General features: G+C 50.9%; 1 protein-coding gene across 2 annotated transcripts in view; it reads left to right on the forward strand.

Annotated features, from left to right (window-relative positions):
* The window catches only part of DCPS (decapping enzyme, scavenger), a 43394-nt gene that overhangs the window by 18423 nt on the left and 7286 nt on the right, over nt 1-17685 (forward strand). For both annotated transcript variants that reach the window (XM_073903957.1, XM_025893516.2), the window contains exon 3: nt 12342-12487. In XM_073903957.1, the coding sequence (XP_073760058.1) occupies nt 12342-12487 (146 nt within the window). The remainder of the gene's footprint in view (nt 1-12341; nt 12488-17685) is intronic.

A 17685-nucleotide genomic window follows, 5' to 3' on the forward strand; every position in this document is an offset into this window, starting at 1 on the left:
TAGATCCTGAGCTACTGAGATGTAGTCACCATCACAAGACTGGTGTTCTCGTTCTCTCTCCCAGATGGGGCAAGGTCCCAAGACTCTGTGGCAGTCTTGAGGCTCAAGTCAGCAGAAAAGTCAGCTTACTCAGGACCAGTGGGTGAAGGCGGATCGCCCGCGGGATAGCTGGTTCCACTTCATTGCTTGGCTCCAGCTGTGGCTGCCAGCCTGTGGCAGCCTGGTTCTGATGCAGACTTCTTAGTGAGTGATAACCTGAAATTCTGGTAGTCCTGGGCCCCTCTCAGTGGGGGATATACCCTGTTTCCTTGATCTTCTGCCCCCTTCTGGCCAGTGCACACAATATGGCAGTGTCCATGGATGTTGCGCCGAGACCAGGTCCCTGTGCTCCTCTCTGAGTAAATAAGGTGAAGCCTCTAGGCAGGAAGTTGAGAGAGGGGCCATGTTTTGGAACTCCCGAGTGTTCGGTCCAATAGCTTTTGTAGACTGGTGTGCTTAACCCCAGAACAGCTTCTTCCTGTGTGCGGGGGTGTGGGAATCTCTCAGCTCTAAGGGCAGGACTGTCTGTCCATGCCTCCATTACCTCACTCAGTACCGGTTCTCAGTCCTTCTGTTCAAATGGAACTTTGTGGGATGCTGTAAGCCCCACAGCCATCGTATAGCAGCATTTCGCATTCCTAACAGACCACCTCTGATACCATGTAACCAAAGGCCGGCCACCCCAGGCAGCCCTGGAGCAGCATTCAGAGTTGCCGAATTTGCTTGTGAGCCACTGGGTCCTGTCATTCGCCCCTCCTCTCCCTCTGGGGCCTTGGAGAACTGAGGAGGAGGAGGGAAGGAGCCCGTCAGGTCCAGGTCCTGGCTAAAATCAGCATCTGCCTTTCCTCTGCCTCTAATAGCATCTCTGAGCTGTCCTGGAGACAGGTAATTAGTGGTTTGAAAGTTCGCTGTGGAGCGGCCAAAGCTTCCAGTAGGATCCTGACCACACCCTTCACCCCTGTTTATTTTTTATCTGGAAGTCTCTTCAGGCCTCCCCTTGAGTACTTCCAGCATCCCTGCAGTGCAGGACACGGACTGCCCCCTCTCCAGCCTCCCGCCTGCTCTCTGGCCACCAAGAGGCCCGGGCTGAGGAGAGGGTCACCTCGTCAGGGGAGATCCCCAAGAGGAGCGAAAATAATGCAAGTCCCCAGGAGACCCTGCAGCCGCTCTCCTTGCCAGCCCTTCTGTCCGGGTCCTTTGATAGAGCGCCCCACTGTCCACCCCATCACCTGGGTGGCTCTGCTTGGCCCATGTGGAAGGGAGGTGGGGGGGTGGGCTTCACACACAGCTCGTGCTTTGCTGTTGCTTCTCCCCGGCTCCCCTGAGCCTGCACATCTGGGTCAAATAAGTTGAAACTGGCTCATCGTGATGAAAGGAGAGCAAAAGCCACAGACTGAGCCATAGAAATTACCTCATCGTGTAGAAGTCATCAGTAACGGCTGGAAAGCAGTCTTGTTTGAACATGTGTATGGGAAGGAGCGCAGACTGTCTGTGGTTTGCGTTTTCATGTTTCATGTGCAACAGCGTCTTCCTGGGGATTTGGCTAAGCTAGCTTTGGCAGAGAGCAAGAAAGGCAGCCGCTGTTGTCCTCTCCACAGCCCTGCCTCCGCCTCTGAAAGCACTTGGGCTCTCGTGTCCGGGTAGAGGACAGGGGGTGGGTTTATTTCTGGGAGAAAGCCTTTCAGGAGACTCTTTAAGGGTCTTATGAGGCATGTCAGCCTGCCCGCCTGAGCTATGGAGAGAAGGAATGTGTGTATAGGGCCGCTGTTCAGCTGGGGTGCATTGGTATGACCACTCCTGCTGCCAAAACATCCCTGCTGCCCCACGCCCCACAAGGGCTGCAAGACCACCACAAGGCTCCTCTCCTCGGACCCCACCCCAGGCATCCTTCCCCGAGAGCCAGCACTGGCATCTTTGGTGGGGAGCAGTGGGGGGTGATACAACACACGTAAGTCGAAACAGCCGTTGTCCCCTATTGTAAGCGGGATCATCTTCAGTCCCTGTGTGTGCCCCACCAGAGCCTGTTCTAGCCCAACATCTGGCAGCAGGGTACTCCCAGAGCTGAGGGACGCGTGCCTCTGCCCCCCTGCCTCCCCAGGACGCACGGCAGAGTGCAGCGCTGTTGTTGGGTCTCTGCACGTTCTGATGGATCCCCAGACCTCCCAGTCTGCAGCCCCAATCTCTCTGGCACCTTATTATGCCCTTTGGTTTTGCTGACAGCTGTTTACATGTCTTTGGGAGGGGCTGGAACTAATCTCCTGTCTGATAAGGCTGCTTTTTGGAAACCCCACTGCGGTAGTACAGGTTTCTTAGGGAAAGGTCTGAAAGAATGGCCCTGTGGCATTGGGAAAGCAATACTGCATAGAGGAGCCAGACTGCTTGGGTTCAGATCTCAGCTCCACCCCTTACTGGCTGTGTGGTCTTGGGCAAATTACTTAACCTCTCTGGGGCTTATTTAAGGAGCGGCTTATTTTTCAGCTCTTAACGTATTTGTTACATAAGTGATCCACATTTGTTTTGGAAAATATAATGTCCCCCCAAAATTAATTTGAAAGGCTACAATTATATGTAACTCCACCACCGAGAGATAACCTTTCAACATCTTGGAATATGTCCTGAATTTTAGACTTTTTTCTGTGCATTCTTATGTGTGTGCAGTTGTGCATATGCACATGCTCTTTGAAAAATAAAGTGGCATAATATATATTCTGTTCTATAACCGTATTGTTCGGGCCTAATATGTGTCAGGTGCTGTTTTAGGAATTGCACACACAGTATATAAAACAGAGTCTCCATTCTCAAGGAGCTTACGGTCCAGTCGGAGGAGATGAACCATAAATAAATAGGTCAAGGGGCAATAAACAGGTAAAAAGAAAAAGAAAGCATTATACACATTATTACAGTATTATGTTCCCTATGCTGTACCTTTCCTCTTCGTGACTTACTTATTTTATAACTCGAACAAACTTCTGGTTTTTTGGGTTGTTGGTTTTGTTTTTTAGATTCCACATATAAATGAAATCATACGGTATTTGTCTTTCTGTGACTGAGTTACTTCACTTAGCACCATAACCTCTAGGTCCATCTGTATTGTCGCAAGTGGTGAGATCTCATCCTTTCTGATGGCTGAGTACTATTCCGTTGTATATACACACCACATCTTCCTTATCCATTCATCAGTCAGTGGATACTTGGGCTGCTTCCATCTCTTGGCTATTGTAAACAGTGCTGCCATAAACGTAGGGGTGCAAATGTCTTCTTAAATTAGTGTTTTCATTTTCTTTGGGTAAATACCCAGTAGTGGAGTTACTGGATCACCTGGTATGGTGACAGATAGTGACTACACTTATCTTGGGGAGCGTTGAGTGATATATAGAATTGTCAAATCGATATATTGTACACCTGAAACTGATATAGCATTGTATATCAACTATACTTCAGTAATACATTTTTTCTTTTTTCTTTACTCTTTTTTTGTTTTGCTTTTATTTATCTACTTGAAGGGCGCCTGGGTGGCTCAGTTGGTTAAGTGACTGCCTTCGGCTCGGGTCATGATCCCCAGGTCCTGGGATCGAGCCCCGTGTCGGGCTCCCTGCTCGGCAGGGGAGTCAGCTTCTCCCCGTTCCCCTGCTCATGCTCTCTCTCTCGCTCTCTCTCTCGCTCAGTCTTTCTCTTTCAAATAAATAAAATCTTCAAAAAAAAAAAAAGATTTTATTTACTTGAGAGAGAAAGCACAAGCTGGGGGAGGGGCAAAGGGAGAGGGACAAGCAGACTCCTCACTGAGCCGGGAGCCAGACATGAGGCTCAACCCCAGGACCTTGAGATCATGACCTGAGCTGAAGTCAGACACTTAACCAACTGAGCCACCCAGGCGCCCCTTGATAAAACATTTTTTAAAATAAAGCATTATAAGGCAAACAGAAGGACAGGGACATGGGCTTCCAGTTAAAAGGGGGCATTTTGCCCATCCGCTTCCTCTAAAACCCTCACTAAAAATGACATTAAAGGAATTACCTTACAAAAAATTATGCCGTAGAGCCTAGAGAAGGAAGAGGAGACAAGCCTAGGAAATGACTGACCCAGCAGATGTGCGTGAGGGAAACCTGAGCCGGCAGGTCCCATAAATCCCGTCCCATTTCACACAACTGGTAGTTGCTGCTCCCAGAGATCCAGCCTCTGGAGAGGTTCAGACAGGGTCTAGAGATTCTAGTTGCAGTGGAGGGGGTGCTCAGGATACTGAAATGTAGAGGGTTAAGTGGAAGTTTACATATTCAGTGTTAGATCACCCCATGCTCTCTCCTGTCACGCACCAGCCGCTTCTCCTCCTCATCTGTGAGGATGCTGTCAGCCAGGCTTACACCTCCATGTGTGAAATTGGGAGAGTCATGCATGGAGAATCTGACCAGCCCAAGAGAGAAGACACACTCTTGGGGGTTCTGTCATGCAAGGGCATAGCCCAGTCATCCTAAAATGAATCTCCAGGTGAACACACCTGTGTCCGCAGAGCTTCCCATCAGCTTTTTAGTGCTCTGCCCTCAAATATGAGTGAGTGGACAGGCAAGGGTGACCAGACTTGAGTAAAGCATCCATTGATAAAAGAAAGGAAGGAAAAGAAAAGAACTTGGAAGAAACAAAAACTATGCAGGGAGAAGAAATTTGTAGAAACTGTTATTAATGTCCGAGACAAATTATGGTCTATCAAATGCATAAGAACAAGATGCCGTGAATGAGTAATTTTTTTAACTGTTCTTAGAAATTAAATATGTAGCAGAAATGAAAACTTCAATAGAAGAGAAGAAGCTGAAGAAAACTTATTTAAAAGCAGAGCAGCCAGCAGAAAATGGGGAGAGGAAAGAAAAATGGAAGTGGAAGATGAATATCCCAATTGGTGTCCCAGAAAGATGGGGGGGGGGAAGTAGGGAAGAAAATGACCAAAGAAATAAGATTGTTTCCCAGGACTGAAAAACGTGATTTTTGAGATTGAAAGGGCTCAACAATTACCCAGTTCAAGGGATGAGTAGAAACCACTCCCAAGACCCATCAACACGATTGGGACATTGAAGACAACAAGAAAACAGGTCAATATTAAAGACTGTGGATCAGAATGACCTCAGACTTCTCAACAGCGCATCACAATCTAGAAGATCATGGAGCTTTCAGATTTTGAGGGTCATTTCTTTCCATCGTAGAATTCTTTTGCCAAACTCTTGATTACATGTGACATTAGAATAAAGACATTTTCAGATGTTCCAGGTCTCTAAATGTATCTCCCTTGTACCCTAGCTCTGGAAGCAACTTGGCTTTGTGCTTTAGTGTTGTGGTCCTTGATGTGTGGTCCCAGGACCAGGACCAGTGGCAGGAACTACACACAGGAACTTCTTAAAAAGGCATACTGGTGGGCCCCACCACAGACGTCCTTAGTCAGGTGGTTCTGATGCACCATTAAGTTTGAGAACCACTCCTTCAGTAAAATAAAGATGCAAACAGGAAAGAGGGAGATAGTGGACCCAGGAAGCAAAGTAGGGGAGGCAGCCCCAGGATAGTGATGCGTGGAGGTCCCAGGGCACAGCTCTGCACAGCACCTGCTGGAGCGAGTCAGAGGCTCTGGGAGGATACGTTGCTTGTGTTCCTCCCAGGTTTTAACATTAAAAGGAGATTTACAGGGGCACCTGGGTGGCTCAGTCGTTAAGTGTCTGCTTCAGCTCGGGTCATGATCCCAGGGTCCTGGGATCCAGCCCCACATCGGGCTCCCTGTTCAGTGGGAGGCCTGCTTCTTCCTCTCCCACTCCCCCTGCTTGTGTTCCTCTCTCACTGTCTCTCTCTCTCTCTCTCTCTCTCTGTCAAATAAATAAATAAATAAATAAAATCTTAAAAAAAAAGATTTATATAAACAGAAAAGTGGGTGTGGGGATGAATTAGTGACAAGTTTACAGAAAAGTGAACAAATAAAAGAGTAATTACTAACTCCGTATACCAAAAACTGTGCTAAAGAGGAAAAACAGTCCTAGTATTCAGCAGTGCACAGCATTTAAATCGTCATAGTAGTGTTGACATTGAATACTGACTTATCCGCAATTGTAACATAGTAGTATTGTGAGGACGGGGGTCGGCGGGGGAGTATGTGTGTGTGTGCATGTGTGCACATGCTGGTAAAAAAGCTAAACCCTTATCTTCCATAATGGGAAGTTAATAAGTAATAGTAAAAGTGAAAAGTCAAGGGGGAACAACAAAGAGACCTTGTGTAATTTAGAACTGTGGAAGTAGGCAAGCAAAGAACTGGCAAGAAGAATTGAAAGTGGTGGGTGGGAAAGAGCAGGAGACTTAAAACCAAACTTCACATGACTCTGACCTATGCACCAGCCCACCTTGAATTAAAAATAAAAACCAAGCTTGAAAAAGCATGCGAAGTGGGGAGGCTTCATAAGGAGTATCAGGGAAATCCTCTTAATGTATAATTGTCCCTTGAGCAATGTAGGGGTTAGGGGTGCTGATCCCCCCATGCAGCTGAAAATCCACTCCCACCTAAATTAACTCCCCGCTAAAACTCCCTCAAAACTTCACTCCTCTCCCCAGACTTAACCCCTCATGCAGTTGAAAATCCACACATAACTTTCAACTCCCCTAAAACGTGACAGCCTCCTGTTGACTGGGAGTCTTGCTGGTGACGCGAGCAGTTGATTCACGCGTAGTTTCTATGTTGTATGTATCCTCTCCTGTATTCTTACAACGCAGTAAGCTAGACAAAAGACAGTGTTATTAAGAAAATCGTAACGAGGGGCGCCTGGGTGGCTCAGTCAGTTAAGCGTCTGCCTTCGGCTCAGGTCATGATCCCAGGATCCTAGGATTGAGCCCCGCATCGGGCTCCCTGCTCAGTGGGGAAGTCTGCTTCTCCCTCTCCATCTGCCTCTCCACCTGCTCCTGCTGTCTCTCACTCTCTCTCTCTCAAATAAAAAGATTAAATCTTAAAAAAAACATCATTAACAAAGACAATATACACTTACATTAGGCCAGTACCCTATTGTATTTTTATCGAAAAACATCTTGTGTAAGTGAACCCATGCAGTTCAAACTCGTGTCGTTCAAGGGTCAGCTGTGTTGTATTGTGAATATTATGAGAGATGGGTTTTTGAGGGGTTTGGTGTTGTTCCAAGCTGCTTTTGGTTTTTGTGTGTTTCTTTCTTTCTTTCTCTCTCTCTCTCTCTCTCTTTTTTAAAGAATACCAGTAGAAGGGCAGGAGTGGGACGTTCCTTGTTGTTCTCTAGCCATAGGGAAAAGGTGGGGAAGGTGCCAGGTCCTTCTCACCCTGGACAGGTGGCCCCCTTAAGTGAGTTTGCTAAGTGGAGGTTGGCAGAGGGCACCAGGAAGGTCAAGCCTCATCTGCTGACCCACAGGGGTTGGCACCATGGTACCACTGCCGAAGCCTGGTCCTGAGTCAGACGGAGCAGTGGGAGCGAGGGTGCCACAGGTTCTTTCTTTGTGAAATGGGAATCATAATAATACCCACCTCACATTGGTTGTGGGGAGTGAATGAGTTAATATACACGTAGGACTTAGAACAGTGCCTGGTATGTCTGTTGGCAGTAAGCTCTGAGGGTCCAGAGGATACCAGCATCTTTTTTTTTTTAACTTTTTATTAAAAAATTTTTTTTTCAACCCTACAGAAAAGTTGTAAGAATGGTGCAAGGAACTCCCTTCTAAAAGCCTTATTGTTGGAAAGCCTGGGTGGCTCAGTTGGTGAAGCGTCTCTCTTCAGCTCAAGTCATGATCCCAGGGTGCTGGGATTGAGTCCTGTACCAGGCTCTTTGCTCAACGGGGAGTCTGCTTCTCCCTCTGCCTGCCGCTCCCCCTGCTTGTGCTCGCTCGCTCTTTGTCTCTGACAAATAGATAAAATCTTAAAAAAGAAAAAAAGCCCTATTGTTGATGTTTTGCTACATTTGCCTTTTCTTTCTCCACATATACATATGATATTTTGTTACTACTGTTATTACTGAAAAGTAAGTGGCAGACACTCTAACCCTTCCTTGCTAAGCACGTCAGTGTGTATTTCCTAGGAACCAGAGTAAAGTGATCGATTTGGAAATTTCACATTTATACAAAGCTTGTTCGTCATGTCGAGACCATTATTACATTTTACTAGTTGTTCTAATATCATCTTTCCAACAGGATTCCCCTCCCTTGTCCACAATCCGGTCCTTTAATGCAGAACAGTCCTTCTGTCTTTCTTTGTTTTCTCCAACTTTGACCCTTTTGAAGGGTTGTAAAGCTCACGTGTTTTGTAGAATGTGCCTAGATTGGGGCTGGCTGACACTTCCTCATGATCAGATTCAGATCACGCATCTTTGGCCGGAATAGCACGGCACATCCCTCTGGAGGCACTTGATGTCGGTGTGTCCCATTCAGAGTGATGTTAACTCTGGTCACCTGGTCCCTTTGTCATTAATAAATAATCTATGGGGAAATAGTTTTGAGACTGTGTGTGGGCACCTGTTCCCCAACATATTTTTACCTGTTGGTTTGAGCATTTTTTGGGCATTGACACTTGACCAAAATTCTCATGAGGTTCACTTGCAGGTCAGCATCTTGATTTGGCATTTAGGTAGACACCAACGTTTGCTTTTGCCTGCTAATGAGAAACTTAGCATTGGGAAGCATTGATTTTTATCTGAGAGACTTTATTCAACGTTGGCTCAAAATTGCCCTTCCTGGTTTTAATGTCTAAAAGGCCAGATTCATTTATCCACTTGTTCAGTATTTGCTGAGTGCCTACTGTAGGCCAAGTGCCGTTCCAGGTGCTGGGGATAAAATGATTTAAAACCTTTTTTTTTTTAATTTTTATTTATTTATTTGAGAGAGAGTGCAGGAGCAGGGGTGGGGGGCAGAGGGAGAAGCAGACTCCCTGCCGAGCAGGGAGCCTGATGCAGGGCTCAATCCCAGGACCCTGAGATCATGACCTGAGCCGAATGCAGATGCTTAACCAACTGAGCCACCCAGGTGCCCCTAAACTATTTAAAGGCAGAGAGAAACCCCTGTCCTCTTGGAAGGTACATTCTAATGGGGGAATCAGGCAATAAATCTGTACTGTATTGTCAGGTAGGGAGGAGTGAGGAAAAAGCAAGCCGGCAAGCAAGACAGGCAGCGACACAGTACGGGGAGCTTCTTAAGCCGGGCTGCTGGAGAGCTCTCCCATTGACTCAGGTCAGGAGGCCTGCCTGGCAGTGGGAGCAGCTGGTCAGAGATCTAGAGATGGGATATGCGTTAGTGGGACTGTAAGGAGGTCCGTGTGGCTTGGGCAGAGACATCAAGGAGGAGATGATAGTAAATGACATTGGAGAGAGGGCTGGGGCGGGGTGGCCGAGGGCTGTGTCAACCATGACAGGAAGCCAGGGGAGTGGTCCAGGTTTGAGGGGTGCAGCCCCTCAGGAGGCACGGAAGCCAGCCCTCACCCCTGATGCCAGCGTGTGAGGCTGGCCCGCCCCTGCCCTGGGCTTCTGGGGGTTGTCTGACAGAGACCAGACGCCAAGGGGTAGATTGACTTTGAGGGGGCCCGGGGTCCACCAGTGGGACTTCTGCATCCAGGCCGGAGTTTCTCAGAAAAGGAAGAAAGATAGCAGGAAGTGAGCAGTTGGAAACTGCGTTGTTGTGTTTTCCCTCCCGCTGAGAGGGAAGGCAGGAGGGGGCTGGCTTGGGGAGGCCCCTGCTTCCCAGCACCCTGGGTGGCTGGGCAGTCTTTGACAAGCCTTGGCAGACAGGGGCATGCTCGCGAGCCCAGTGGCTTTCTGATCTGGAACAGCCAGGGAGTGGCAGGCCGTGGGCCCAGGGCTGTGTGTTCTTGGCCAGTGGGACAGGCTGTTCTCCAACTGCCTTTGTCCCCGGCCATCTCCCCCATACTGAGGGAACACCGTCACTCACAGCTTTACCAGCCCGGGCTACCAAAGTAACCGCAAACACAACAACAAGGAGAGCTAGCATCTGAAGAGCACTTTTCTGTGTGGGGGCACTTTCTAAAGGCTTCCCATCTGCTGCTTACTGACTTCTCATAACAACGTCCCTGTCACGTAACTGTGAAGTGCGGATTGGAACCCAGGCTCACTGGCGCCAGAATCTCTGTTCTTCTCTGCCAAGCTACACTCGGATAAGGGATCTATCTAGAGCCCACTACGAGAGTCAAGGAGATGCCATTCGGTCTGTTGGTGGCATTCTCTTGCCTCTTGAGTACTTGGTGTACTTGAGCCTGTCACGCCTGGCTCTTAGGGAGTGTTGGGAGTGAGGAGGATCTATTTGCTACTGCCCAGAGCGTTGGGAGGAGGCCTCTGTGCCTCCCTTTCAGGGTCAGATCCAGAGATTCCCAGGAAGTGGGATAACAAGGTACCTCCCGTGGTCCAGATGACATGTTTTATTTAATGTTGATGACAATTCCATGGGGCAGATTTTATGACCACTCTTGAACAGATGCGGAAACAGGAACTCTGAGAGATTATATGCCCAAGGTCACACAGTCAGGAAGGGGAGAGCAGCTTGTCAGCTCAGGTCCAGGGCCTGTTTCTTTGCGCTGAGCTGCTTTGCCTCCCAGAGCCGATGGACCAGGGCCTTTGATCCTTACCAGAAGTCATGTGCTTGGTGTAGCACCTCGGGCCTTCTCCACTGGGCTGTTGGAGTAATATGGGGCCGGCAGGCAGGTGGTGGAAGAGCACCAGCTTTAGGGTAAGGAGAGTCCAGGTCCAGTGTTGCCTCTGCCACATCTCACGGCATGACATCAGGTGAGTCCTGACCCCTGTGAACCCTTTCATTCACCTGAGAAATGGGGATTTGAGTCACCTACCTCCTTAGACCAAGTACGAAAGTAGAGGTGGGTGTATCTTGGCTGGGCCTGCAGGTATGTAGGTGAGTGTGGGAGTTTCCTGGTGTGTTAAAATGTACCCGCTGGTCTTTCCTCGGGTTTCCCTGGGAGAGCTCTCTGAATCGAGGGTAAGGGAGTCAGGGAGGACATGGGCCTTCTGAGAAGCGTCCCGACTGATTTTAGAATACCATTTTCCTGGGCGCCTGGGTGGCTCAGTCGTTAAGCGTCTGCCTTTGGCTCAGGTCATGATCCCAGAGTCCTGGGATCGAGTCCCACATCGGGCTCCCTGCTCAGCGGGAAGCCTGCTTCTCCCTCTCCCACTCCCCCTGCTTGTGTTCCCTCTCTCGCTGTGTCTGTCTCTGTCAAATAAATAAATAAAATCTTCAAAAAAAAAAAAAAGAATACCATTTTCGTTTCCTGCCCTTAACATCTATATTGAAGCACTACATATAAATGATAACAGTTGTAGCAGATGTTATTAGAAATAGGGAAAAGGATTTAACCAAAACCAGGTGGTGTTGGAGTGGGACTCTAGCCTAGAGTCTGTTTGGGAAAACGACAAGATTTCCTGCTGATGAAAATAGCGGTTCTCAACTGGGGGCGATTTCGTCCCTCAGGGGACACTTGGCAATGTCTGGAAGCATTTTTGGTTGTCACAGATGGAAAGAGGTTTTACTAACATCCCAGCAGAAGCCTGCAGTCCTGCTAAACATCCTGCAATGCACAGGACAGCCCCTCCAACCAAGAAGTATCTGGGCCAAAATGTCAGTGGTGCCAAGGTTGAGACAGGCCGATTAAAAATAGCCAGCACTGACATTGTATTTACTTTGTGTCAGACATTGTTCTAAGTGCTTCACAGGTATTAACTTGTTTAATCCTCCCAACTCTGGGGCATAGGAGCTATTATTATCCTCAGTTGACAGATGGGGAAGTCGGGGCTTGGAAAGGTTAAATAACTGGGCCGGGGTCAGGGTGCCAAGGAAGGAACAGGCAGAGCCAGGACTCGAACAGACACGGTCCAGCTCCAGAGTCCGTGCCTTTATCCACTGTGCTATGCGCTACTGCTTTGCAGGAGGGGAGGCCACTTACCTTTAAGTCAGATTTTCATCTTTGGGTCCAGAAAGCCACATACCAAGAAATTTGCTATGTAACAAGTGTCCAAAACCTTTCATTCCTGTGCCGAGAACATAAAGGGGGGAGGGTGGCGAGGGGGGCCCAGTGACCCGCCAGGGAAAACCCTATGACTTCCAGATGCTGAGTATAGTTCACCTCATGAGCTGACCAGCATGAGGCGCCTAATGGGAGTGGATTCCGGTTGACTCTAACCTCTTAGTCTTTGGCTCCTCTCATTAGGGAATCAGAGATGGGGTTGGGGTCACCACTCTGTGCTGGGGACCAGAGTGTGACAGGCCTGTGCAGAGAGTGCACCTCACTTTGCAGTCGCGGGCTGTGTTTGTCATTGCAGACGTGAAGACAACCGTGGTTTACCCTGCCACAGAGAAGCACCTGCAAAAGTACCTGCGCCAGGACCTCCACCTGGTGCGAGAGACGGGAAGCGATTACAAGAACATCACCTTACCCCACCTGGAGTCCCAGAGCCTCAGCATCCAGGTGACTGGTCCAGGGGATACAGACACGGAGTGCTCCCTATGGCTGGTGGATCTCTCTCAAGGCTTTGTCAGGGGCCAGCACCGTCCCACAGGTTGGGGTCGGGCAGAGAGCACAGTGGAAAACCGGCCCTCCTGGGGCTCTGGTGCAGGGGTCAGCACACGAATGCAGATGTAACTGCACAAGACGGGAGAGACTGAGTGGCACAGGGAGTTCTGGGCTGAGATGGTCACTCTTTTATCCAGGATGGTCAGAGAGGCTTCACTGAGAAGGAAATTGACCCTGATCTTGAGCATTCACTGAGGCTCTGTGGGACTCTCAGAGCAGCCTCCAGGCCTTTGAAGAATTTGTGTCTCTAGCAGCACTGATAACCGTCTCAGAAGGGCTCTGCCCTCACCTGGGTCTGTGAATGGGTCAAGACCAATGCCAGGGTCGTCCCCCAACCCCAGTTGAGACTTTTATTCCCAGTTCCACCTCTGGGAGTCGAGGCCCAGAGTAGAAACTTCATTCACCCATTCCCCTTGCATTCGCTCCCCAGAGGGCAGGATCCCAATGGCCGCAGTGGCTCAGTGCAGGACCTCTTCTCTCAGGGGCTAATGTGAGGTTCGGCAGCATCTTCAGCTACTAGGCCAGATGCAAGGCCATTTAGCTCAGAGATCCCGACTTCTCTTTGGGCCGAGGCCCAGTGCCAACCAGAGCCTGGAATTGGCCCCGAGTGAATGCTCAGCATTAAATATGATGGATGAGGCATTTCCTTGCTCACTTACTGGCTCTCACCATCTCTGTCTCTCCATCACTCCCCCTTGTTCTCTTTGAGCGCTTCTCACCCCACTACCCAGGATTCAGGTCAGTGGCGGGCGCTCACATACAGGACACTAGGCGCCATTTCTCCCAGGCCAGAGAAGGGAGGGGGCCTTGGGTAGGGGGGCCCTGCCAGATAACTTGCACGTGGGAGAAGCAAGGGAGGGGTGGTTGGTGGGCGTGCAGGAGGCCCTGTGTGCCGACAGCCCGCTTTCCCATAGGGAACGACCCTGCCGGCCCTTAGCCCTGGCCCCCCTGTGCCGTGTTTGCACCAGTTCCTCTGGCTCAAGCTGGCTTGATTTTTTTTTTTTTTTTTTAAGTCCCTGCACTTGCTCTGTCTTCTAAGTGGAAAGGAGATATGCCTCCATTTTCTTAGATATAGCTGCAGCTCTCCAGGGTCCTAGAGGGATCTTCTGGAATTATGTTCTGTGGCACCTATTACACAAATAGGGAATCCAAAAGAGGAAGCTCTTAAAGTTGGTGTGAGTAGTATGTGTATCTTCTTATACACCACTGTCTAGTTCCTCTTGGAAAATAATACAAAATTCTACTACTCTACGGAATTCTGTTCGACACAAGCATTCGTGTGTTTTTGTTTTTTTGGGGTTTTTTTTTTGACTACTTCTAGTTAAGTTTACAAGGCTCAACTGACAGCAATTGTTACATTTACTGAGCATCTACTGTGTCCCAGGCCATTTGCTAGGGTCACCAAGGTAAACACTTGTAATGCCCCCAGAGTCCTGTAGGGAAGACAGACATGGGTCTTCTGACCAGTGCAATATGATGGGATACTATCCCATGGGTGATTTGTATATGAGGTTCAGTGGTGACACGAAGGGGGGTGATCAGCTCAGATAGTGGGGGACTTCACAGAGGAAGGGATCGGCCAGTTGGGTTTTCAGGAGCAAAGAGAAGTTTGCCAGGTGGACAAGTCAGAGAATGGCATTCCAGGCAGAGGCAAGAGCAAGTGCAGAGGCACAGAGGTCCGGAGGATTGACCGGAGACAACAGGAGAAGGCAGGCAGGGTCCAGGAGCAGGTGGGGTGCACCTTGTTGGGAGACTAGGAGCTCCCAAACCTTGCTGATCGTCAGGATTGCCTGGGGAGATTTTTAAAAATACAGAGCATGGGCCCTACTCCCTATCTCCTAAATCAGAATGTTCAGGGAGTGGAGCTGGGAAGTCTTTTTTTTTTTTTTTTTAAATCTCTGTTTCTAATGATCATCAGATTTCAGAACTGTTGCCATAGGCACTGAGGGTCCCCTAAACGGTTTTAAGCATATGGGTTCCGTGAGATTTAAAGAATTGTTGGAGTCTGGTGAATGTGGGAGCGGGAAGGCTCTAAGGGCCAGCGCGGGTCTGGACTGAGGCCAAAGCAGTGCGGAAGGCTGCAGCAGTGATTTGAGAAGCAGGGCTCAAAGGTGGCGGATTTGGAGAGGCAAGTGAAGAGTAGGTGGTGGGATCTTCAACCAGGTCGGGGGACGCGGACAGTGGAGAGGGTTTATGTGGCAGACAGTTTAGTTTGGGGCTTGTGAGCACTCACCGGGTGCCAGGGATGGTGCCAGCCTTCTATGAGGTGTGCATCACCTCACTGAATCTTCTCAGCAGCTCTTTGGAGATGGGATTCACGGCCAGGCAGTGTCAGCCCAGCGCCTGCGCTATCAGCCGACAACCCTATTTGGCTCCTCAAATTTGAGGTGCTTGTAACTCCTCAGTAAATAATGCCGTCGGACCTCTGGGTCCCAACCGTTAGGGACCATCAGGCTAAACCTGCTGGTCTGTGAGTCATCAGGCTGAGGTTCAGTGTCAGCCCAGGATTTGGATTCTGCTTCTGCTGTCTCAGAGCAGTGAGTGCCCTGCACTTCTGAGCCCAGCTCCTTGTCTGGAAAATGTGACTGGGGTTCCAGTGGGGATTGAGAGAGGCGCCACAGATCATATCCCTGTTGTTGATCGCAGCACTCACTAGACGCCAGAATGGTCGCTGCCCTCGTGTGCATATGCAGGGCCCATTCCAGGGCCGGGGCCAGGGGAGTGCAGAGCTGAGGCAGCTGGAGGTGTGGGCAGGTGAAGGGCGGCCAGGAGGGGAGCGGTCAGCACGTGGGTGAGCAGAAAAGCAGGAGCAGAGTGAGCGGGGAGTGAGATATCCCCACGGAGGACAGTTGCCAGTGTCACCTACTGTGAGGAAGCCGTGCCAGGTGCCTTCCAGAAGCCAGGGCTGGCTGAGTCTCCCGGGCTTGCTTTCTGATGGGCTCACTGCCCGTTACATGCACCCCCACCCTGCGGTTTATGTGAATTCTGTTCCCTGGTTCCCTCCCTTTCCTAGCCAGGCTGCTGGCCTGGGACTCCACGTAGATTCCCGTCCCTCCCGCTCTCCCAGAGGCCTTCCCCATGTGGCCTGGAGTGTGGGCTCTGGGGCCAGGTTCTGGGCTGGAATTGGGTGGACTTCTCGTGCTTGCTCTTTCCTCACCTGCCACACGGGGACACCAGTGCGTGGGAGTGGGAGTCCGGGGCTGGGGGGGTGACCCTTAGGACGGGGCACAGGGTAGGGCTGCTCACCACCACCACACCTTTGCTCACCTCCTCTCTCAGTGCTGCACCCTCCAGCAGGGCGCCTGTTGTCATCACAAGGTTGCAGCCTGACGCCACCTCATGTGGGAGCTTTCCAAGCACTGTCCTCTGCCCTTCGGGACCTCCACTGTGCTGGGTGCTGTCAGTCATTTACACTCCACTCCACCCTGATGTAGACGTATCGTTCACCCCTCTCAAAGGGGGAAGCTGAGGCTCAGAGAGTACGCCACTTACCCAGGGTGTCAGCTAGTTAGGGAGGAGGTGGCTGAGGAAACCAGGCTTTGGTAGGCCCCAGAACCAGTTTGTTCTCTATCGACTACCACACGGCTTTACAGTCCAAGTGGGGGCGGCTTATCTGTGGGCAAGAGAAAAGCCAGGGCCCCAGGGAGGCTGCTCCAGGGCTCTCCACAGAGTGTGGTCATCCCCCTCCCTCTTCCCCTTTACTTTTGAGGTACTTTGGGTCAGGTTCCGGCTGATTTTTTTTTTCCTGCAGCACATTCCCAGTGAGCCTTGCAGTGGGAAAGGAAATGCCTCCGTGGGAGAGTCTCCACACGCTGGGCTGGGCATTGCTGTGGTCTCTGTGCCGCCCGAGGAAGCTGCTGCTGGCTGCCCTCCAGCCCACTCCCAGGAAGGTGGCACAGCCAGCGTTCTTGGGAAGGCCCCTCTTCTGTAGTGGGTGGGCCACACTGTGACTGACCTGTGGGCCTTACTGGGGGGGGGGGGGGAATCTGGGAGCCCTGATCTTCCCAGGCAGGTACTCTCTGCTGCCTCCTGTCTGTCTCACATAGTCACATTTGACCTTAGCCATGCCGGCTGAGAGCCGAGGATGTGGACTTGGGATGAGGCATGCAGACTCCAGACAGCCCCCACGGCCCTGGCCTTCATGGACCCCACTTGCGCCTGAGCTTCTGGGGGCGGGCAAGGGAGCCTACCACTGGCCTGGTTGTGTGGGTGCCCTGGCCTCCCGATCCGCCCCCTCAGCGAGCTGGGCGGCCCTTCCTGAGGGCCAGCCTAGCCGCTGCCCTGTCTCTGGCTCTCCAGCAGGCTCCTCTCTCAGCTTTCAAGCTGAGAGTTGACTCAGAGCTCTGGGGAAGTGGAGAAGGGTGGATCTGAGCCCTGTGAGCACAAGGGGCTTTCATATCTTAACCTCCCTGCAGGCTGGCTTCTTCAGAGAGGCCACCAGGACCCTTGGGATCCACCCAGAACTCAAGGAAGGGTTCTCTGAAGACTGTCAGCAGCTAATAAAACAGTCTGCGGGGGTGGGGCTGGAGGCCCTGGGGTGACAGGAAAGGTCTGTGTAATTGCCGTCTCTGGGTTGTGCCACCACCACGGTAGGTGATTGTAATTGCCAGGGCCAGGGCTCAAGTGCGCGGGGAGGGGCGGGAAGGTTTTCTGGGCAGAGGAAGGGTTCATTTGCCTTCTCAGCCCATGTCAGCTGAGACTCCTGTGGTTCCAGGCGGGCCGGGGCACCGAGCCCACCGCTAGGGAGAGTCCCACCAGCCGGGTGGGAAGCCCACACACGTTAATGTCTGGGACCTCAGCCTTTCCTGTCCTGCTGTGTTGAAGGAGCTCCTTCTGACTATCTTTGCCAGTGGTCCTGAATAAAGTGGGCAGGGGCCTCTGGAGACAGCCGTCCCTGAGTCCTGGGGGCAGTGGAGGGGATGGACGCAGACCAGGCCTGTGAGGCCAAGTAGAGCATGTCCATGACGTGTCCACAAGAAGGACCAAAAGAGCTAGCCCCCCAATCCGAGCTGCAGTGCCCGTGAGGGGTTGGCCCCTAAGAGCAGAGCGATGGGGACAAGGCAGCCTGAGTGTAGACGCCCCTGAGCTTTGTG

This window comes from Callorhinus ursinus, unplaced genomic scaffold, assembly GCF_003265705.2.
Source record: "Callorhinus ursinus isolate GAN/ISIS: 27379988/994484 unplaced genomic scaffold, GSC_fseal_2.0 scaffold19, whole genome shotgun sequence".
NCBI lineage: Eukaryota > Metazoa > Chordata > Mammalia > Carnivora > Otariidae > Callorhinus > Callorhinus ursinus.